We start from the raw sequence: 24,238 nt of genomic DNA, 5'->3' as shown, positions 1-24,238 counted from the left end.
CAAAGAATAAATTAACTCAGTTTAAGTCTAAAGTGTGTTTTATGCTGCTTTGAGTACCTGAAGCAGGATAAATTTTGATCGAGCTGACATTCAAATATTTCCCTGGAAATCTTTATGACAAACAAGTCAGCTAAAAAGTCATTAAAGTTATCTGAATCAATTATTTGACACAGGTACGATCGTTTCTTTTTCCTATTTCTCTCTCAGTCTCTTATTCCCTCCTTCTTCCCCCACATCCCTGATTTGATAGCAGCCTCTGCTTGTAAGAGTTACAGTACACAGCCCATAATGCACTCCAGACGGCCTGACTTCCTAATGACTGGTTGTGCTCCAAGCCTTTCCGGGCACGGCTGTGGCCGCGAGCCTCACACAAACACACGCAGAAACAGAAACACAGGCGCACGCGCACGCACAAACACAAACACACACACACACACACACACACACACACACACACACACACACACACACACACACACACACACACACACACACACACACACCACATGTTGACCAGTCAAACAGAATGCTTTAGTCATGTTTCTGTCTTCATACTGTCGTTATACTGACCCCATGTTTTATACTTGTCCCTTTAAGAGAAAATACACCCAATTCAGTCCACCTTCTTTTACTTATTTGTAAAAAATGATCTCGACTAACAGGTAGCATGAAGGTTAACATGTTGCAGGAGCTTGTTTGAATATGCAGTGCGGAAGTCTTTCCCCAAAGTTAAAGGACAAATTAATGTCGTGTTTTGGAAACCCCCTCTGCTGTGTCCAACAGAACAGACCATCCACTGAGATATCCTGGACTTAATTAGTATGGTATTCTTCTCTACCTTTCTTCAGATTTTTGCTGGACACTGGAACCATCACAAAAAAACAAAACATTTCTCTTCTTCAACTCGCGTCTGTCATCCCTCCAGCGGGCCTCTAGTTTCTAGATATAGCTCATTCTGATGGCCCATATGCACCACCTCGGCAGGGGCTTTGTTCATTACCAAGGCAACAGGTCTGTTTGTTTGGTGTGACTCTTCCTCTCCTTTCTTTTTTATTACTGGCTGAAATGTTTAATTGTATGTTTTCACAGGTTTTTTTTCCTCTTTTCCATGTTTTTACAGGACCCAGTCATTCACTTCTGAAGAAACAAAATGTTGCAAGATAGTTAGCTTTGTGAAAACTACATAGGGCACACTTTCAGTTTTGATCAGCCCCTAAATCAGATAGATAAATCAACGATAAAAGTTATATATTTATCATCAAAGATGAGCACATCCAGAAGCAAAAATTCATTGTAACTTCTCTCTTGCATGGCACGTACAGTAATAGTCTTTTCTGTTTTGACACTCCTATCTGCAGTACTTGTACCGCACCGAAGGTTTACAAATAAATCTGTTTTATAATGTGGTGACGCTGTTTAGGCTCGGAAATGATTAGGTTGGGTTGGTTAGGTTGAGGGAGGTGTTGATTTGGGTTAGAATAAATGCTTTGTTAAGGTTCATTTTCATGGTTACTTTAGCGATAATTTGCGTAAGGTGAGGGAACCTTTGTGGTCATTGTAAACCATCGGTAGGAAAAGGGAAACAAACAGTGGTCTCCTGTGGTTTAGTCTGACATTTTTTTGACTCATCTGTCTACCCTGACATTTTCCCTACGTAGACTTTGTTACTCTATAATGATGTCACCTAACTTCCTCCTTTGATTGCATCATTTATAAGGCTGTTGGAGGGCTTTGCCACTAGGACATATTGCATTTTGTTTTTTTGGGGCACTGCCTCAGTTGGGATACAAGTCATGACTGTCAAAGTCCAACTTTTGGATTTCATTGGAGAATGAAATCGAATCGAATCCTTTAAGCAAGCAAAAGTTCTGTACTTTAACCAGAAATCTTCTTCCTCCTAATAATACAAATCCATGTTGTCGGATTTTCTTGCTTGTCTATCACCAGCTCAGTTTCTGGTTTAAGTACTTCGTGAACAAGCTTTTTCCACACAGGTGGAGGTAATAATATCTGAAGTATACGATCAGTATTCACTTCCACAGCCAGGCCGTCCCCCAGGGCGCACGGCTGCAGGCCTTTACTGCTTAAACCATATGTTCATGATCTCACTTCTGAATGCCCTAATGTCCACGGTTAAATGTATGCAGTTGTGTATGTTCATGCCAAGAGCAACAAATAGCCTCTTGACAATCACTCGCAAAGGAGGGAGTGTCAGACTTTATTTAGGCTTAGACCAAAATCTGGGGAACAGTGATAGCTTATTTTCTCTACACCAGCATGGATGTGCAAATACACACAGATATACCAGTGGCTGAAACAATGCTGCTCCGTTTCCATCCAGTGTTTGAAAAAAACAGGCTACATACCAGGTGATAATAATAGCTTTACCGTTACATGCTGATGAATCTTATGGTGACATTTCCTCCCTGACACTTTTGCTGTTATTCTTCTCTCTACTTTCCACTCACCTCCTCCACCCTCCTTCATCTCCAGGTGGCTCAGGACCCACTGGGGGCCTCCTGCTCTTTCACTAAAATGAATAATGTTGCTTTTGGCTGACGTAAAAACCTCTAATTGTAAGCCAGGTCTCCTATCTTTGTCAGGATACGCAGCTAATGCTGGGTGGCCTCCCCACACAAACATACAGCATTGTGCTCTCACCTGAGGAAGCACGTTCATTTACCGTCTTCAGATTAACACACAGACGAACAAACCAAACACCCTTTCAGTGCAGGCATACAGCACGCACGCACGCACGCACGCACGCGCGCGCACACACACACACACACACACACACACACACACACACACACACACACACACACACACACACACACACACACACACACACACACACACACACACACACACAAGGGGCAGGTTGTGCTGTTGCATCCTGCCACCAGAGGGTGCAGACAATGTGCCCCCATCACCCCTGGCTTCAGCCCAAGATTCCTTTAGGACCAAAGAATGAACCTCCGGATGTTGGATAGGCAAAATGAGCCAACCAGACAACAAAGTGCTGTGATGGAATACACGCATACATTCACATACAGTCACATGATCAAAGATATGGCTACACACAGTATATCTGTTTGAAGATGCGTTGGAAGATAAGCCTTTTCAAACAAGCTCTCCCTGTCTGTCTTTTCCTCACTGGCCATCTCTTACTCTTTTACACACAACTAACACGCACACATCTTCTCACCCGCGATCTGGTGAAGCAGAAATCCCAAAAGGTCTGACTGTCCTCCTTTAGTTTAGTTGTTTCTATGTCCTACACTCCTCTTTTATGTACATTTAATCTTGTTACACTGGATTGAACCCGTTATACCAACCCACCAAACTACATCAGTAGGATAAAATGCATTCCTACAGCATAAAAAACTTTGTAGTGCAAGAACGAAAACAAGTCAAGGATAATTCTCACAGGAAACGAAATAAGGTTTTTATTATATAAATGAATCTTTTATCATGGGATTGAGCTCAGTTGCAAAGCTGTGTATACGTCTTGATAGAGCGTAACTCTGTTCTGTACAATTCATAACCTACTGCAACATTATTTGAAAGAACTTGTCGACACGTCTGTCCTCCCCAGTCTATTAATTCCTTTCTCTCCTTTCTGTTTTTTTTCAAGTCTCTATCCACTTGTGTTTTTTCTACTATTGTATTAGTGTGCACTTAGAAAACACAGGCCCAGTTCCACAGTACATCTCATGTCTTGTTGCATCAACTGCTACTGGACAATTGTTTTTATTACATTTATTATTTTATTTGTAGCTTTTGCTAATGCAATAACCAGGAAATATGCCTGTTACTTTTTTTATTTTTACAGAATGTATAATGTCAAAGTTACAGCTAAAACCGATAAATACTGTTTTTGTCTGCGTTAGATCCGAGTTAAAGGGAATCTTGCCCAACCTTAAACACCGAGTTAAACTTCCACAGGTTACTTCAGTTCTTATTGTTGAATTATTCGATCATGCTGCCAAGCATGGAAAATTCATTAGGTGCAGTAAGTGCTAGGTCAAACAGGGAGGTCCAAAATATACTGCATGTGTTAGATTAGACCACAGGCCATCTAGCTTTTCTTTCGTTGAATTATTTAAACCTGCACATAAAGATGAAAACTTCTTCGGAGCAGTGAATACAGAATGTTCGGGCCAGGCTGGAGGCAGGGAGGGCAAAGTTATTAAACCTGCTGTATTTGTTGGATTAACAGCAGTTTTCAATTTGGAGAACTGAACACTATGTTTTGTCAATTCTATCTCAAGTTTAAAACTTTTGCTTGTCTGGTGAAGTCAAATATACAGTGAAAACTGATTTAGAAGATAACAAGCCTTGCCAACACATCTGACATTACAGCGAAAGGAGCTGCGGGATTATCTCAAGATTTACACTAACAATGGTAAAAAAAATAACATCAGATGAGATGATTATGGCATTTTTACTTGTGTGGAATTGTTCATTGTCTTATCAGTTTTCATATGTTTCTTGTCCTGTCTGAATCAAGTCTAAAGTCAGTTTGTCGTGTATGTGTTGGTGCCTGTGTACAAGTAAGCAATTACAGTATATGTTCAGGTGTATTGCAGATCTTGCAGAAGACTAAGTGTCTGTAGCCAGCAGCTCTTTGAGGCTGTAGGCTTCTTTGGCATAATGGTGCTTTGAGAAATCAGAAATGATTTGAACGCTCGAACAGAATAAAAATGAATGAAAACGAAACACTTCAATCACAATAAACACGTTCAAACTAATTGAAATTTCAGTCGGTTGCAGAGGGGTAGCAGCAGGAGCAAATCTTCCAATAGTTGGTGTCACAGGATAAAAAAAAGTAATGAGGATTTATCATATAAGGGCTGTAGTTGTTAAGAAATTTCCATCTTGTTCTAAGAATCCTTGAAATAATAGATATACCACTCATGTATGTTTTAGATCTAAGATATAAATAATCTGATAGAAACTTTTCAACTTCCCAAGACTCAGTTGTACTAACTGGTGTGCAATACTCTGTGCTCACATTGTAAAATTTCATTCTTTATGCACTCTTTTTGTGATGTTTCCAACATTTGTGTCACACTTTTACTGTCCGTGACCCATGCAAACATCTGCTTGGAACCACAGAGAAAGTTTCTGAGGCTGATGTGTCATCAGCCATGGATTTTACCTTGTGTAGTGTCATACAATGGCACATACGCACACACCCACACACAGGAACACATTACTGTTACACATTGCTCCAGCTCAGGGCCACCTCTTTGCGTTTAACTCCGCAAAGCCACAGGAGATATGAGCACCAACGTAGCACAACACCAACCCTTTCCACCACAGAATCTTGATAACCTCCGGTGTTTTTGTGAGCTCAGAGCAGAACCAGGCTGCCACTTTAAACACACACACACACACACACACACACACACACACACACACACACACCACAAATATCCCACCCCCAGCGTCCCTAACTGTGGCTGACACATCAAAGGGCAGTGTCCGTGGAGGGAAGTTAGGGAGGGTCTGGGGAATCATGGGAGACAAAGGAAGCGATTAAGAGATAAGGATCAGTCTAAGATATGACATTTCATCCTGGGCAGATCCGGTAGACACACTCCATTCAAGGAAGGGTATACAGCAACTGAAGGGAGGAGGGAGAAAAGGAGGGAGGGAAGGCGCTGCAGGGTCTCTCGCTTCCGGCCCTCACTGCACCTTTCCCAATTCCACAGTCTGTTTGTGAACATGGGAAAGGATCTGCAAAATGCACTCCATTAGCTTTCCGTCCTCCAGTCCTTTCCACCACACCCAAATCGCCTCCCTGCTTATATGGACACTTAAAAAACAGCGCAGCACAACAAGGTAGGGCAACTTCAAAGGAGAGATTTAGTGCAGCTCCCCTAAATTCTGTACAACAAGCGGCTAATGCTCAGGAACTAAAACTTAAACTGTTGCTGATTTGCAACCTGTTGTCCATTTTCGTCTGCCTGGCTGCCAAAGCACCCACGATTCCTCATTTTATTTGCTCTTAAATAGTATTTAGCAACACAAAAGGGGTGAATGCGAAAAAAACGTCCTCATTGTGGGCCTAATTGCCTCCAGGTCGTGTTACATCTCCAGTTTCACGTTGTTGCTTTCAAACTGTAGCCCGCAAGCCCGAGGCACAATCCACCTGCCTCTCAGAGAGCCACACAAAGGGTCAGCGTATGAACACAGAGGGAGTCTGTTAGCAAATAAACACTGAGATCTAACTCTGGCCGTGCTGCAGCCAAACACCAGTTCTCTTTTCAGAAATTTACGCACCTGAAAGGAAGACACAGGCTTCTGTAACTAACCTGAGCAAAACAATGAGCTGTCACCAGATGACACCGTACTGTATATCAACTATTATCGCGCTGAAAGGCAAATTAGTGTTTCATGGAGAAGGGAATGGGAGAATGAGATGGAGCAGTTGTACATAAACAGCTTTGTTAAAATACAAGGAGGCTTTTCACAACTTCTCAGGTCACTAGCGGTTTCAGACTTGTGGAGATTGTTAATTAAACTGCTTTGCTCTTTAATTTACTGCCATATGTGTATGTAAAGATGGAAGTGAGAAGAATTTGTGGCAAGTTATTTTGCCACTTGCTTTTACTAGTAGAAGGAGTGTCAGCAGGTCAATATTATTATTATATTGGCTCCTCACTTACTCTAAAAACAGGTATGTTTTTTAATAGACACTATTTCAATCCTCAATCTAACATTCAAAAGCATTTTTGATTGTTAAAATAATGGTTTCTGTACGCATTTGTATACCGATAGGCTGATGTAGTTAACCACTCAACGAACTAAAAATGATAAGCTGTCAATACCTCTGACCAAGGTACTGGCAAAAGGAATTTGATACCCAGTTCTGCTCCTAGTATGAGTGTGCAGTTGAGTCAAAATGCTGAGAATCAATTTCATGTACTTAAAAAAAAAAAAAGAGGATTTAATTTCCAAGTAATTTTTTAGTAAAAGTAAGGGTACAAAGACACTAATACATCAAACATTTTTAAAATGTTCAGACAATACGGCTGTAAGTAAAAAAATAAAAATAAAAGAAAAATCAAAATATTGCATGACAAAAAACAATAAAAGTGTGCAGGTAACACAAACAATATAAAAGGAAATCTCCACACATGTGCATCATGTTACATAAGTATATGTTGTGGTTCAGATTACGGAAAGCTAAATAAATCTAAATGAAATATACAAAACATGTTTTAGTTCATATTATTGGCTCTGGTCTCTCAGGAGGAGTAAATAAGTGCTCTAATAGGAAACACAAGGAGGCACCTGCCTTTGTGTTTAAATGATATAAAGTTATGCAAAGAAAAAACACGTTTCTTTGAATTAAACTAATGTTGTACTTGTGGAAATGTCGCTCCACATCGTGTTAAAGCGAAGATGAGGATGAAAAGAGTTTTCAGTGAGTTGGTGTAGTGCTGGAGGGCCGGCCAGCACACCTGTTCAGTGGGAGATGCAAGGCAGGGGCTCTAAATACAGGCCAGAGGAGCGTCAGGGGGCCTGGCTGTGGGGCCAGCCATCTTTTCATTAGCCGTATCTAATGAAACTGCACAGGGCACGAGGAAGAAAGGCCTACTGCAGGGACACCCTGCCCTGCCCGAAATTACACCAGAGACTCGCCCACAAAAGAAGCATTCCGTCCACACAGCGACACTGGCACTTGACACCAAATTTTAAACCCGCAGGTCGTTTCTTCGACAAGTGGAAATTTCCACTGTGGTCCCGTCCCAGACGGGAAGGCTGGGCGAGAGAAACGACTGTCGAGGGGGTTTAATCACACAGTTGGTGTGTAACCCCCGTGCCCCCAACCCTCCGTTCCTGTGCGCTTTGTCTGGGAACAGTTGTCAAGATGGAAATATCTGATACTCTTTCTAATCACACAGGCAGCAATTACTGTTATTAAGCTTTCTTTGAGAGGGCTTTATTGTTTTTCTTGTGACAACACTGACGGACACCGAAGACGTTAACAGCCTGAAAAAGGAGTGAGCAGCTGCAAATTTGTGAGCGTGCACACATACTTAAATGTGCACGAGAAGGTGTGCGCACGCACACACACACACACACACACACACACACACACAGTGTCACTATGTTAAAAGAAGTGAAAAGGGTGAGAATGGCCAAATTCCTCACAACCATCACTCCAAATCAGTTTTTTTTTTTTTTTTACTGTAGATTACATCATTTGGATAATGACAATAGTATTTTTTTTTTTTAATCCTAAATATAATCAGTCACCTGAGGAAACAATGTTGGGCTGCAATTATCAGTTGTATTCATTATTGATGAATTTGTTAATTATTTCTTCAGTTAATGAATTGATTTGTGATCAAGTTTGAGTGAGAATTCAACCTGATGTCGTCCCACAAAAGCTAAAGTGTTTCACTTTTTTTTATCAGAGTTATTGTAGTTGAATTTTCTCAAAGTAATGCACTTGCTTTTATGATTAATTCACCTGTGTACCTGTTATTACCTGCACTGTATAGCATGTGTCTGTGTGTGCGTTTTTGCCAGTGACCCCAGGGTCAGAGTATTCCATCGATGACAGCCTTATCCTCTTAAATGTGCCGTGGAGCGTCCCGGCTGCCATGTGCCAGCGCAGAGGTGTGTGTGATGAGTGGAGATGAGTCACAGACAGGGGTGAGAGGAGGTGTCACACAGATAACCCCTACAGATGGACAGTGGCAAGGGTCTAAGGTTTCAAACCTCAATGTGTGTGTGTGTGTGTGTGTGTGTGTGTGTGTGTGTGTGTGTGTCTTTGTGTAAAAATGATATACCCTGTAAAAGAGTATAAGCAAAAATGTGTGTGTGCTTCTATGCATGTGTGTGGAAGTATGAGTGGGAGAGTGAAACAAGAGGCCCTGACCTCGAGCAGCACTGACATGAGCTATCATCATGATAGCCCCTCCTGATCCAGGAGAACAGAACAAGAGAGATACTTAGTCCTTCCTGTATGGGACTGTAGCACAGCACACAATCACATATCCTGTCCTCACTGTGAAGCAGAGGCACTTGTTCTTGTATGATAGAGCATCACGGCTGATTTGTTTTGGCTTCAAGGGTCAGATCACAAAAAAAACCCACATTTGTATCTGTACTTTTATGTCACCCCGCAGATAGTCTTTGGTTTTAGTTGGGATTTTGAGGTCTGCTGTTAAAACATCTGCTGACACCTCAATGAAACGGAGGAGAGCAGAATCTTCATTTCGAGGCATTTTTTTAAAATTTTGTTTGAAAAATTCAAGAGCAGCTTGTGTTTTTAGAAATAATATCTCGTTTACTCAGCGTAATCCCAAGACCTAGCTGTGAACAGTTGTCTTTAGACGTGTTTTAGTTTCTCAAAACTTTTGTAACAAGCAAAATTGCTTTAGCATCATTAGTTGGATCTTTATTGAATGGATAGAAACCTTTTTAAGGATATTCTGCTTGTTGTTAACAGATTAAAGCTCTATTCTGTCTCTGATTACTTTTTAATATCTATCTAACTAGGCAACAGGTGTTTTGTTGTTTATATATATATATATATATATATATATATATATATACATATATATCATTGCACAGGTATGAAAAACATATTTCATTCATGAACCTATAAATTCTGGCTTTCAAGCGAATTACTTTTCATGCTTGCTGTATACAGCCTACCTTTGTGAAGTCTTCTGGCAGGACAAAGATCAACCTTGTCAGTGATAGCAGGGATAAGCTTTAGTATATATGGATGTACAAAACGTGAAATAATTATGACATTTAGAAAACTTGTCTTCCTTGTTTCACATGGAATTGTAAAGCAAAACCACATTTTGGAAGTTAAATTTGTTTTTAACTGATTAGTGTGAATGGCAGGTCAAACCACAGCAAAAAAGATAATTTTTTTTTTTTTTTAATGTACCTGCAATAGTGAACATTAATTGTTCAAGTTTTGTAATCGAAACAAAAATTTCAAATGTTTGCCGGCTCAAGCTTGTCAATGATTTATTACTTTTTTCTGTTTTAAATCATGTGAAATGGAATTTTTTTGAGTTTTGGATTGTTTGACGGACAAATAAATAATTTAAAGACAACACCTTGTGCTTTTACAACTATTTAGGGCCCGAGCACTGATGGTGTGAAAGCTCTATTGTTATCCAAGCGATTATTATGATTCTCCGTAAACAACTGCATTTTTGGAGGCTTTATCATATTCAAAAACTCATGGAAGTTGGTAAACAAAGTCTCTCCCAGTGAAAAATTTCGTATTTTAGTGGAGTCGTGAGTGGGCGTGGCCAAATGGCTCGCTAGCGCCCCCTAAACAGATGCCCCGGCGGCTCCCTTTACCTACATGCATGAAATTCGGTGGACATGTGTATCACACAGAGATGTACAAAAAAGTTACATTGCACCATTACGTCAACTCAACAGGAAGTCCGCCATTTTGAATTTAGTTGCCATTTTTGGCGACCCACACGTTGTACAAACTCCTGCTTCAGATTTTGTCGGACCGACTTGAAATTTAGTCTGTGCCCTCTTAACATGTTTGGGATTAAAAGTTATCATAAGAAATCGTTTTCATCGATGGGTGTGCCCGTAGCGTGGCGGCCAAAAAGTGACCCAAAAATGACTTTCAGGTCACTTTTTACTGTAGTATGATTTCTTTTCATAATTTGGATGACATGCATGATATGATTTTTTTTTTTTTAATTCATAACAAAGTGGGGAATTAAACCCCCAACCTTCTTACTGAGAGGCAGCAGTGCTAACCACTGCGCCACCAATCTTCCCAGGTGATGGTCTCCATTGTGACAAATATTTGGCTCACTGCAACCAAATGTTTCAACTTCACTAAAAGTTGAATCGCCATCAACAGGCCAAGGTGGAATTTGAACCATTAATAGCAACCTTGGTGAAGTAGAATCTTTTACCTGTTGAGTTAACCAGACTGTCGGTTGAGTCACTGGAAGCTCTGAGTGAACTCCGTGAAACTCTTTCTCCTGCCGTGACTCAACCTCTGGCGCCGAAGATAGTCCAGCGGTCTATGATGCCGACGCCGAGTTGGAAATGACCTCATGAAGACATGGATTCGAGCCCCGCTCAGGTATCACACATGGTTCATGGGTTACAGAGGGCGAGTCCCCTTAATAAGCCACACGGTTCACGGAGAGCAAATCCCTCTAAAAGTAAGCCACGTGGTTCACGGAGGGCGAGACCTCCTAAGGCAAATCCCTCTAAGGGTAGGTTCACATGGTTCACAGAGGGCTAGACCTCCTCAGGCAAATCCCTCGAAGGGTAAGCCAAGTGGTTCACGGAGGGCAAGACCTCCTAAGGCAAGTCTCTCGAAGGGTAAGCCACACAGGTTCGGGTTTGTACGTGCAGTCATACTAATACCAAACCAAAGGTCAACAACAATACAAAACTCAAACAAAAAAAGTCCCAAAAAGACTTTTTTTTTTACATTGTGACTTGCCTCACAGTGAGAAGACATGCATGTCAGTTCAGAAAAAGGTCATACTCCAAAAAGTGGTCAAATAAGTAATCCAAAATATCCAAAGTATGTTGTCCAAAATATTCGAAAAGTCATATAGCATGTTGTCCAAAATATGATAAAAAAATAAAAATTAAAAAAAGTCATACTATGTCGTCTGAAATATAAAAAAAAGTCATGTCCAAAAAGTGACCCAGAATTCATTTTTGTATATAGTATAGATGTATAGAGTAGAGTATATATGATATAATATAGAGTATATATGATATAGCAGAGTATAGAGTAGAGTATATATGATATAGTAGAGTATAGAGTATATTTGATATAGTAGAGTATAGAGTATATATGATATAGTAGAGTATAGAGTAGAGTATATATGATATAGTAGATTATAGAGTATATTTGATATAGTAGAGTATAGAGTATATATGATATAGTAGAGTATAGAGTATAGCCAAGGCAATGCGGCTAAGTTTGATGTTTCGCCGTGACACAGGAAGTTGATGTTTAAGGTCAAACAATGCTCCAAACCTCATGAAACTAGCATCAGGCACCAACTTTCATGAGTTTTTGAAGATGTTAAAGACGGCAAAAAAAAGTTTTTTTTTAATTTTTTTTTAACAAGATCGAGAAAAAAATTAAAACTGCAAGTGGGAATATGCTGACCTTGGCGTGCTGCACGTCGGGGGGCCGGTGGCCCAGACCCGCTGGATCCCCGACGTGCAGCCTGCGAGGGCCCGCATATCAATGATTGCAGTTTTAAATATTATTATTCTCTGTATAGAATTGCATTTTTGGTGGCTTCAACATACCCAAAAAGTAATTAAACTTTTTTTTTTTTTTTTTTTACATTTGATACAATTATTTGGAAAAATAATATGAATAAATATCAATAGTTAGATGATATCAATCAAAGTACAAAGCTAACAACTTGTATGCAGCATTGTCGCACTTACTGTCTACTCGTGCTATCGTGACATCATGGTGTAAAAGATAACAAAATCAAACAGGGTGGAGAGAACTAAAAGTCAGGCAGCCATTTGGCAGGACTGAACTCTGAATTAGAGCATTAAAGGGGTAGTTAGGATTTTTTGACATAACATGTTACGCACCAAATATTTCCCAGCCAGCCAGCAACATGGCATTCAAAAATAAGTCAGGGTTTATAAAACCATACATTTTAAAATAGTTCAAGCTACAACACAACACGTAAAAAGGCTCCTAGAAAGTTGAATGTTTTTTGTAGACTAGAACCTATGTGTATAATGACTGGTTAAAGGACTTTAACTTTCCTGAAACAAAAATCCAAATTTCATAGGTATAGATGATGTTTCTGGTGTTTTTCAGTACTTTGTTGAGATGATTGTTGTGTCCCAGGACTTACCTGAAAACCTGATTTACAGACACTTTCAAATCTTTAACATCTTGTAACTCTGAGGGAGGGCAGGGGGGAAGAGGAGCATTTGAGCAAAAGAGGTACAGAGTACTCCCACTAAAACAAGGCAACGCCAGCCAGGATCATCTTCCTTTGTTCCTGCGGGGAAGTTTACAGTCCGTAAACACTTGGCTCACTTTACGGTGGAAGGTCCAAATAAAAAGCTTTTTGAAGATTTCACCCACTCAATTAGTCGAGCAGTGTCAATAGACCTGCTGCATAATTGCATGAGAATGAGTACTTACAGGAGACTGAGTGGCACATCACATAGGAATGACAAAGCCCTCAAACTCATTCTGTAATTGACCCCACCCCCGCTTACCTCCCGTCACGCTCACACACACCTTTCCACTCATTTCCTGAGGTTCTTAGAAATCACGTGGCTGATGACGCCCTGTGAAACTTCCAGGACTTCAGGCACGACAATGCTGAACGCTCAAGCTCCTCCTCCATTAAACATAAAGTTTAAAAGCTCGATTTGAAGCAGGCTGGTGCGAAGCTAAAGGGAAGGCTCACCGGGTGTGCAGAGCTCACACAAACGTCCCTCTCTGGCCCTTTTAATCAACATGCATCCTCACTTTGTGTTGGGTAGTGGGATAATGACCAGTCAAGACAATTACCATAACTCGTTGATGTTATCTCAATTTAAGAGAGGTGGGGGAGCGGTGGGGAGGGAGAGGGGGGGCAGTTGAAATGTTGTAATTGCACTGTCAAGCTGCTGAAAAAACACCCTCCCTCCCCCCCTTATCCCTCCCCTTATTCCTCGAACACACACATTCATGCACCTCCCAGTCTCCTGCAGCCCCTTCTTCTCTGCCTTCAGCCACTTCAAATTTAAATTCTTCTCTGTCTTCCCCTCCTTTAGGAGTCACCCCTTTTTGATGCTGATATGCAGGCATCAAAGAGACGTCCAGCGGCAATTAGAGAGCCTCGGGGCGTGCACATGCTCCACTAGCAAAAGCAAACAAACTTGTCTGACTTATCATTGAATTAAATAGAATTAATGTCGTCCCTAATTTATTTGATGCAACTTACCAGTTAGGCATTTATTCAGTTAAGTTCTGACTGAACAAAAAAAGAGAAATCAATCTTCTCTGTGTCATTTTCCTGAGACAGACAACAATTAAATGTTACATTTCAAATTTTCAATTTATCTATTAAAAAAAAAAAAAAAACCTAACATTAAACATTAAAAATCGTTTTAAAAATGATTTTACTGTCATCTTTATATTCCAATAATGTTAAGTGTTTCCGGAGGCATGGTGATGTACAGGGCTCCCTGAGGAACAATGCACAGCCAAAGTCCCCGAGCAGTTCAAAGGAGTCGACCTCTCTAAACATTATCATATAATTTGGGCCAGCAGTCAGCTTGTAAATAAGTGATGTAGAAGCCTATTGTGTGATGGGGCACAGGTTGGAGACAGGCGTCTTTGCTCTGCCGGCATGAGCTGCTGAAGACAAAGGCAGGAGACAGAGCGTCTAACCTTTGATTCTTCTGAGGACTCAGCCGCCTTGTACGAGGGCAGGACTCATCAACCACAATCATGCCCCCAATGTGGGGACGTCAGGAACAATAGAATCAGTCTCACAGTCAGGCTGAACAACCCAACCCGACTGCAATTGGATTAGCGAGTATCCAACCACCACATGTTAGCCTAATTGACATAAAAGTGAAATTTGAGAACAATAAGGCCCTAACCCAAAGGCCCGCTAGCTTTGAAATGGTGCACCACTTCTGTGAATGAAAATTATACTAAAATGCAGAAAGTTGGGAATTTCCACTATTTTCACTCACACTTTGATGAAGTGTGATTATCCACCAAAATGTCTTTTATTTAGAAAAGACAGAATGAGAAAAATTTTGTCTGCTTGTCTCTTTCTCTTAGTTAAAAGTGATTTGAAAAACATTAAAATGCCATGACGATATATTGTATTTAAGGCTTATCTTTAAATCCAAATTCATGTCACAAAATAGAGATTTACTGTCCCCCTTTTCTTACTACTTATTGTAGATAGTATTTACAGATATCTTACAGTAAGGTAAAATGGATCTTATTTTTTATTTTAATTAAACCCAATGTACAATTCTGATTATTTCAACTGATTCAAATCAGTGTTGTGACAAATTCACACAGTGCTCTAATTTATGCAAATACACAAAGGGTGCATGTTGTGATATAACTTAATGTTATTTGGAAGCAATTCATGTTTTATTCTTTGTTTTAATATGAAAGCAATAAATATTACCAGTAAATAAACTTTACTTTTTAGAGTGTTTTTACTATTTTCTCAATAAAAAAAACTTATACAATCTAATGTACATTATGAAATGTTGTACAGCTTTATGTTTAAAATAAGGACTCAATTTATTTTTAATATGTAGATATAAATATATATATTTTGTCAAAATATATGATCATATTGTCAAAGAAACAAAAAAAAGTGAGACAAACATACACCTCATAAAAGTTATAAATAAGGGTCCAAGTGAACATTTTTGGGAGTAAAGACCTTCTCATTTGTTTCCGCGTCCATGTTGCTTTTTTTTCATGTCGCCAGTCCAAGTCCAAGTTTTAGTAAGTTTGTGTGTTAACGGCAGCCGCAGCCCTCCACTACCATTTCCTGGTAGTTCTTTAGGACCACCTTGTCATGTTCGTCTAGGTAGAGCATGGAGATGGCGCTGAGCTCTGTTGGCACGCAGCAGGCCTTGGGAATGTTGTTGTTCACAGAGTTCACCAGTGTCTGAACAATGGCGTGGTTGGTTGAGTTCAGGTGATCTGCCAGAGGAAAGGGGCATTCCCCGTGGCAGTAATAGGCCTGGTAACCAGGAGGCGCCACTATCCAGTCATTCCAGCCTACATCGCTGAAGTCCACGTACAGTGCGTGGCGCCGGCAGTTGCGGTTGCGTTTACGGCCCCGCTGTTTGGGGCTGCGCTTGGTCCGGCGGGTCAGCGGGTGACCCTTCCCGTCGTGGCCAAAGGTAACGAGGAGAGGGCGTAGCTGCTCCCAGTCCTCGCCAGGCTCTTGGTGTAGTGAACGGCTGATGCGGACGTGTCGGCCCTGGTGGCGCGGAGTCTGGTTGAGGTGCTGAACCTCCACAGCCAGTCCATAATTAGGGAGGCGCTCACGAGTCCAGCGAAGCACGGCAGGGCTGACGTCGAAGCTCTCCCAGCGGGATGCGTTGTGGCGCACGAGCCGCGTATCCAGAAGCTGCGTGATCAGCTGCCCGGGTCGCGGCGGTTTCAGCACCTCGTACACGTTTATCCGGTGAAGCCCCTGGTCATCTGAGAGGGTGTCAGCGATGGCCTTGTCAATCTGATGACGGTAGAGCCTCAGTTCTGCAGAGGACAGCAGCTCGTCCTCAGGAATGCTGCTGACGTTGAACAGGAATCGTAGGGGCGTGGATTCTCCTTCATCCAGCTTGTGCACCGTCTCCATGTGCTCTGAAAATGAAAATATTTTTGTTCACAAAGTGCACAAATCCATAATATTCAGAATATGCAATGTGTAGAACAGAATCTCGCAAGGTTGCTTCATGCGTATGAAGATCTTATAAACCTACCAAACCCAGTTCTTGAGTTGTGAGCTGTGATAAACTCACACTTCCTCGCGCTTAGCAAAGTGTAATTAGCACCAAAGAATACATATGCACAATTTGAAGACCTCTAGGGTGTACAAGTATATAAATATATATCATCCACGCTTCCTTATCTATCTTTAAGGATTATCCTGCCCTTCTCTCAATGCCTTTCTCTGAGCACTTTGCTGAAACATGCATTACAAGGAGGGTGGTGATTAACGTACCACAGCTACAGTATAAACACAGTGGAGGCTCCCTGTTCCACGCACAGTCTGCAGATTTCTGGCAAGATCACCATTGTTGGGGAAAGGAATGTTGTGTCTACTATTTTCCTGCTCAATCCACCCCTGTTATTTCACACCCAGGCCCTAAGCTTGCCCAGGTGGTTCTCATTATTAAAACCTGCTGTGTTTCTGATTAGCTCTGCAGTTTGTTCACTTAAGACATTTATCATTTTCATCATGAATAATCATTAAGGAGTCAGACAGTAGAGTGAAATCTCATTTATTGGAAGCCCATGGGAAAGGAGTTATTGCAAATCCTCAAAATTTGAACCTGCTCGTGTGTGATGTGTGTTGACAGTCTTTTTGAAATTTGTGAAAATCAAAGAGATGCTACCCGTTGCACCCAGTCAGTAAAAAAAAACACCATCTTCCTCGCTGAATTCAAGGGGAATATTTCAATATTTTACGTTGCCTGTAAACAGGTCTTTTCTCCGAAATGTCCATCTGCTACAGACTGTAATATCGCCCTGTGTTTTGGACAGATCAGCCAACACTCACACTATCACACAATGGTGCTTCCATGAAAGCGAGCACTCCCACTCAAAAGGCTTCAAAGCATGTTATTAACATAGTTTAGCAAAGGAGAAGGAGGGTAAATGCTTGTAGAGAGGAGTACAAACCCTCACACAAGCACACACATTGCATCACAGGCACAAGTTCCTCCTCCTGCGGCGCTTCTCCGTCTTTACTCGCTAGCCTCGGGGGGGGGCACTGCCGTGGTCGTGTATGTCGGCGTGTGCTGCCGCCAGCAGCGCGTTTGACTGACGAGCCCCATTTCTGCTGACTCATCCCTCCTTCCTCACTCCTCCCCCTCAGGGCGGACATGTTCTGTAGCCCTAAAAGCTGGCCAGTTTTCTCGGCGCGCCATGCCACATTATCAATTCCTCACTTGCAAACTTTGGTACATCATCTCTGTCTCTCTTTGCCAATTTACAATATTGTTTTCAAGCGTTTATCAGACATGTCTGAGAGTATCTTTTCAAACTGAAGTTGCATTAAAGACATTAGTCAAGTGAGACTTTCTCCAAGCTGAATTTAAACCTCAGCATTTGTGGCTAAAACTAAGCTGCCACAATCTTTCTATCACACCAGCTTCTGAGAATGTTTTTCCGTCTCTACAGAGAGCTGCAGCGTCTGGTTTCAGCACCCACATTGCTGGCAGTAGGGGCTTTATTTAGAAGGCTGCAGAGTAGCATTAAAGATAATTGCACGTTGAGGAAGGTCCTTCTAAAAGAACCCTCCGTATAAACCTTAGACATGAGAGAGGAGCACACTCCAATTCCAGGCCAAGAACGGGCTTTTTTAAGCCATGAGCTGCTGGGTGGGGTGAGAAGTGTAAGTCAGTAATATGAAGGTATGCTTTTCTATCAGCTGCTAACCAAACATGCAGAGCTTTGTCAAATTAGACTCTTGAGAGCTTGTCAAGCAGAGTTCTTTTGCTACTTCTGTAGACAGTGTTTGGTGACCACATCCTTGGATTCCTTGGTTATGGTGAGATGGGTGGAGCACCCTTACAGTCAAGTTTCAAGGGATGTAGGAAATGTTTTTTTTTTTTGTTTTTTTTACCCTGAATACTTAACAATCCTCGCCCATGTTAATGCACTACACTACTACCAAAATCATTGGAATGCTTGGCAACAGCAGCCTTAAGTATGGTGTAATGCTTTTGTGCTGACATTCGCATTTATCATGTCTTTTGCTACTGATGACAACATTTCCTCCTTCATCCTTTGTGCTTTTTCATTTCCCTCGACTTTATATGTTGCAAACTTCCCCCCGTTTCTTTTACCTTCATGGTGGAAGCCCCTCACAGTGTTGGCCCGGCTGGCTGACCTCTCTGGGTACTCAAAAGCAATGTCGTGCGCTCCAGCCTCCTCAGCCTCCCCTGACTGTAGCCGATAGAGGTCCAGCAGGTAGCGCGGCACGGTGGACGAGCGACTGGGCCGCGGCCGCCTCTTGAGGCCGAACATGTGCAGCAGCGTGGCCTCAAAGTCCCGCAACAGTTCATGGCTCTGAGCGGCCGAACGACCCTGCAGGCCAGGTACTTTCTTTTTCCCTTCTTCAGGTATCAGACTAGCATGGTTGCTCTCTCCCAGCAGGACTTGGCATATTAAAATGACCATCAGCATTCGATTACCAGGAATCATGATGTCTCTGGTGGGAGCAGCAGATGGGACAGGGAGATAAAAGATTAGGAATGGACTGCACAGGGTAGAGAAGTAAACACAAAGAGTTAGGCAAGGATTACAGCGAGGCATTCATTTTAACTAACATACACAGTTTTTCTTTTCCATTTTCTTATGTTTATGTTTTCACCATCTCTAAAACAATTTTTTTTGTGCCCCCTTATCGAACTGTTCCCACAAAGGACAGGCTAATTAGTTTCAATAGTCCAGTCTGCCTTGTTTACAGTAAAGCTGTCTCCAATCAGATAGACCTTTTTTGCAGTTTATCTTTGGCGACATCCTCCAAAGGTAAACAGCTGGTTCAAGAACCCAACTTTTTTGAATGGAATCTGAGGGCCATTCCTCCTCGCTGCCTCCCTTCCCCCTGGTCTCCTCCACTGTGATTAGACAAATAAAAGAGGCAGCCCTGGGGCCGGAGCAAATTCTTAACTCGATAAGGAGCCTCGGCCCTTCGCGGTCTCCTCCAACAACCCATGAGGCAGACCTGCGACTTTGTGCCACACATTTAAAAGAGAATGTTCTTCCCCATTCACATGCATCACCTCATTGTGTAGGGAAGAGTCTGGATGAATGCTACATAATTGAGTGATTCAGTGGACAGAGAGGAGAGGAGGGGAATGCGAGATGCAGCAATCTGTCTCATTCCACAAATTGAAATTGCATGGTCCGCTTACTTACCGACAGAAAATAAAGCATGGGAAAACAGTCCATGTTTGTTGGGAGCCGGCAATGGACACGTTCTTCCAGGAAATGTTAGGTGGCGTTGGGCGGCTGCAGGAGAACGTTGGAGTGACCCTGTTCCTGAAAGATACAGTTAAAAACACGGAAGAATTATAAACTGATTGTGGTTGGAAGCACTTGAGGTTTTTAGGTGGTATTTACCAAGAGAGTAGCAGACGAAAATGTGTGTGTGTGTGTGTCAGCCTATGTGTGTTTGCGAGGTAAGCGAGAAACCCAGTGTGTCTTTAAGGCTTATCATTTTGGCTCGTGGGTAAGCTAGCTATTTGCTGTAACTGGAATGTAAGGAGGTATGTGCTACAACAGACAGCAGATCCCTAATGTCTTACACTCACCACACACCGTATTCAATTATTACATCTATTCAAGAAATGAACTAGAAACCTGTTCAAAAAGCCGCTTTTTTACACTAATGACAAGTAAAAAAAATAATAAAAATAAATAGATAACCACCTTTAACTGAAAAATGTCTAAAACACACAAAGAGCTTGAATATTATACCCTCCAAGCAACTGAGATTGGCAATTTTAGATGAGGAACTAAATAGATGCACCTCAAAAGGGGCCTCATCTCTTAGTAACGCTTTCCCACTTGAGGGCTCACACAGGTTGTAATGACGCTGATGACAGGCCTTCTGTACTTTGACATGACTGTCGTTAGTGGAGACTGGTACATTAAGCACGGATGTATGTATAGTGTTTTGCATTTGGCTCTCCAATTCGGAGAACCTGCAGCACCAAGGATATTTTATCAGAATGAAATTTACTTTTATTAAAATACGGGACTCTTTGGAGCAGCTTTTCTAAATATCATTTTGACCCGTTTCGGAAAAAAAAAAAAGATTTACAACTTTAAGTCATCTTGTCCTCAGAGGTTTAACAAGCACAGCAATATGGCTTTAATGATTCAGTTTTTATACCTAATTTGAAGTGTTAAATGCTGCTGAATCACTCTAATAAAATTACTGAATTTGTGAGTGACCACAACAACAACGGCACCATGGAACAGACATTTCAGCTCCCGAGCGACGTAGGTCTTTGGTCATATTTGGAGCTCGTTCCATTGGAGAGCACCCAAGCATTACTACACAGCGAGGATGCATATTAACGGGATCAGCCTGTGTGTGTGTGTGTGTGTGTGTGTGTGTGTGTGTGTGTGTGTGTGTGTGTGTGTGTGTGTGTGTGTGTGTGTGTGTGTGTGTGTGTATATAACATATACTTTGTGTGTTTTTCAGTGTGCGAGCATGCCTGGCTTCGTATCTATGCGATTATCTTGGCCCCTGCATGGCTCACTGTACATGCAATCAAGGATCTCTTTGCTAACAGCACTAGACTTTGACCTCCGATTGACCCTCCTTTCTCGGTCATGACACTAGATCCAGTGTGCATGAAGAAAGGGTGATGTGCAGCGTGCGTGCACGTGAGCTAAATGGCGCGCATGCATCAACGCCCGTGTCCGTAAGCGTGCACGTGTGTGTGCCACCACATGTTCGTGAGAACTGTGGCAAAGAGAGAGGAGGGTTCAGAACATGATCAGCTCTATTACCCATGGGGTGGAGGGGATAAACGTGTGTGTGCGTGCGCGCGAGTGAGCGAGTCTGTGTGTGCACATCTCTGACAACAAACGTTCATTGTACAGAGAGGGCCTCTCCCATGATTACAGGGATTCATAGCACTCAAAAACACTGACCATACAGAACATCTTGTAACTGTAACCAGCCACTGACAAAGCTGCAGGCTAAAACAGACAGACACTCAAAGTGGTGTGATGATGATGAAAGAAGATGTAAGACAGGCGGGGAGTAATTTTCAACTCTGGAATAAGTTCATGTTTGCTGGCCCGTTTTCACCAGCGGTGATAAAAACAGCAAAACATTTGTTCACACCAAACTCTGTTCATTTTGTCAAAGACTTTTCCCACATTTATCCCAATTGTGGAATCATATTCTCCTCAGAATCAAAAAGAAGCAGAACTCAGAGAGATTGAGATATTTTTTTCTGAATCTTTACACTTGGAAAACATTTCAACTGAGCAACAGACAGAAACACTTTTTGCAACAACAAATGCAGACCAAGGTGCAATTAGGCTGTAGCAGTCAACTGCCCTTGGCTTTGCTCGATCCCCCTTGGCTTCTCTCTCTCTCTCTCTCTCTGACCAGAGATAATGTGATCAGACTATGCACATGGCTCTTCAGATGTGTTTCCTGAGGAATTTGACAGAGGTGGTGGGAGGGAAGATGGGAATAAGGGAGGGAGGGAGGAGGGCAACAGGTTACCACGGGAACCGATCTTTGGCCTGGTTTTATCATTTTATACGCCTGTAATTAGTTAACATGTATAGTCATGGGAATTTGTGTTCATTAATCAGCTGCTGTTTTCTGGTTAGTTCTAATATGCTTTTATATACAGATCATTGTGAAACAGCATATTAATTAGTCTGATACTCCACATAATGGCCTGCAGCTGCAATGAGCTACAATAGTTTGAGTAAAAAAAATTTCAAACATTATTCTAAAAAAATAAAAGTTTTCTTTTTAATGCTTGTTTATCTTTGTGATAGCAGTTTGGTTGTAACTAAAGCTTGAAGTGGTTTAAATAATAATTTGAGACTTTACATGATGCAATGTCATCAGTGTTGAAAGACATAAAACACACCTGCAAAAACCCTCTCTTTGTTGAATAGTGCAGGTTAGGGATTTGATTTTCTACCAGACAGTCAACATTAAAGCATTCGCAGTCAATGAGATCACTGGAATCAGATTAATGATTTGTTAGCCGGCGTGTATTTGACAGGCAACACGTTTTAAATGATGAGCTGTGTGGCTTCTCTCAGATCAATCCTGCCGATTTGGGTAAATCAAAACGCACCAAGAAAAAACTTTGGCAATAGCAAGGGCCTTCTGATTGCCAGCAAGAGTTTATTATGCAAAATGTTACAGATGGAAAAAAATCAGATGGCAACAACAAGGAGTCAACACCTGGCCCAGCAATTTCCTGAAACGAGCAAAATAAATTAAACATTTTTGTTTTAAAACAGTGGTATTGAATATATAATTTTGTAAATATAAAATGTTTTTGAGTTCAAACTTTGGTGAGTTACTTCCCCTGCAGGATAGCCGAGAAATTTGAGTTGCGAATTAAATTGTGTGCCAGGGACGCCATGCGCCCGCGGGCCGCAAAATGTTTTCTTTGCTGCAGCTTCACTGGATTAAATGACAAGATTTCGCTTCACATTCACTTGTTACGAACAGGTGAAAACATGTGTAACACATGAGTCCTTGTATTACGATGTCACACTACAAATATAAACCCGGATTCAAACCTGGTACTCTATGCCACTGTAATGTGTTGGCACTTAAAAGTTTTTTGCGGACATTGTCATAACTGGGCAGAAAAGCCACAACAAACTGGCGCGATTACGCATAATTTATTGTTGACATTTTCAAGTTTAAGAAACGACTCTTTTTTTTTTTTTTTTTTTTTTTTTTTTTCTTTTTTTTTTTTTTACCGTTATGGCACAAATTCTGAGCTCCGTCATCTCCATCGTTCATATTACGCATACCTGGCTGACAAGAAGCAGATACAGGTATTTAATCAGCCGAAAAAAAGTTTTAAAAAAATCTGCACAAGATAAATATTTGAATTGTGCCGAAGAAAAGGAAGCGCAGGGAAATCAGACGCTCTGTTTGGAAATGACCTCACTATCTTGGTTTGTCATTGCTCAAGGCTCGGGCACAAAAGGCTTTAACCTGTTACATGCTTGACCAGGATCACAGCGCTGTTTGCCCCCAAAGAACACTTTTATTTCAATTTATCTGTTTACCTGCGTCAGTAAGGTAGACTGTAGGATTGGTATGCTCATGTATCCATATACATGAGCGCAGGAGTGTTGTTTAAACTCTTTGTGATGTCGGTAAATCGTGCACAAACACCACGAACCAAAACATTAAGTCACAAAATGTCAACAAGCCCCTTCTTTACTGTTAAAGAGAGGTTTATAAGAATCTCTATGCGGAATCTTTGATAAGTGTGAATGTGTTAGTTGATGAGCACTTACCATCAGTAGCGGTACAGGTATCCTCGAATGAAATGAATATGAAAGGGAAGGTGTAAGGCAGTCCAGGCGTAACGCCGAAAAAAACGCCGAAATGAGCCTTAAAGGTGAAGCTGGGTGCCTTTTTGGCTCATTAATCCTTTAGCGACACCTCTAACATGTACAAGAGGATTGAAAGTCGGCGCTCAGGATCTGCAGCGGGGTTTCCTATCCGTTCGTAAAGGCGGGCGGTGCGCAGTGTGGCCAGGCTTTCCAAATGATCCAGCATCTATGGCCCCTTGCAGTTTTTATGTGTCCGCCCAATTTACCCTCCCTGCCTCCTCCTCCCTCCCTGACCCCCACCTCCCTCATCTGTCTCAAACACCTTGGATAACCCCCCTCTCCTCTTCTCCTTTAAATTGCGCACTGTTTCCCCCCCCACTTTTCACTATGTGAAACTTTGTAATTTGACTGTGAATAGCAGCC

The 24,238-nt window shown here is 41.7% G+C and overlaps 1 protein-coding gene across 2 annotated transcripts; it reads right to left on the bottom strand.

The window, feature by feature from the left end:
- Positions 1 to 14,801: 14,801 nt before the first annotated feature.
- On the bottom strand, positions 14,802 to 23,895 carry bmp4 (bone morphogenetic protein 4). Of its 2 annotated transcripts, none has more exons than XM_069152516.1 (4): positions 23,777 to 23,895; positions 19,661 to 19,783; positions 18,586 to 18,950; positions 14,802 to 16,375 (listed from the first exon to the last, which is right to left on the bottom strand). In XM_069152516.1, the coding sequence occupies exons 3-4, from the start codon at positions 18,941 to 18,943 to the stop codon at positions 15,522 to 15,524; spliced, it is 1,212 nt and encodes a 403-aa protein (XP_069008617.1). In that variant the 5' UTR covers positions 18,944 to 18,950; positions 19,661 to 19,783; positions 23,777 to 23,895; the 3' UTR covers positions 14,802 to 15,521. The 2 variants fall into 2 exon arrangements, with proteins under 2 accessions (XP_069008617.1, XP_069008618.1); XM_069152517.1 differs by having other exon boundaries at positions 19,661 to 19,777.
- Between the last annotated feature and the right edge of the window lie 343 nt (positions 23,896 to 24,238).

The sequence above is a fragment of the Embiotoca jacksoni genome, unplaced genomic scaffold (assembly GCF_022577435.1).
Source record: "Embiotoca jacksoni isolate LCO1_2020_lvr unplaced genomic scaffold, fEmbJac1.0.p SCAF_18, whole genome shotgun sequence".
NCBI classification, from domain to species: Eukaryota; Metazoa; Chordata; class Actinopteri; family Embiotocidae; genus Embiotoca; species Embiotoca jacksoni.
Note: the sequence above shows the minus strand (reverse complement) of the source record. Positions and strands in the feature narration are given on the sequence as shown.

Excerpts from the sequence above, each read along its gene's own strand:
- bmp4 (XM_069152516.1), bottom strand. The coding sequence starts at position 18,943 with ATGATTCCTGGTAATCGAATGCTGATGGTCATTTTAATATGCCAAGTC. Across the intron at positions 16,376-18,585 it reads GAGGGGCTTCCACCATGAAG|AGCACATGGAGACGGTGCAC; the intron begins GTAAAAGAAACG and ends TTTCATTTTCAG.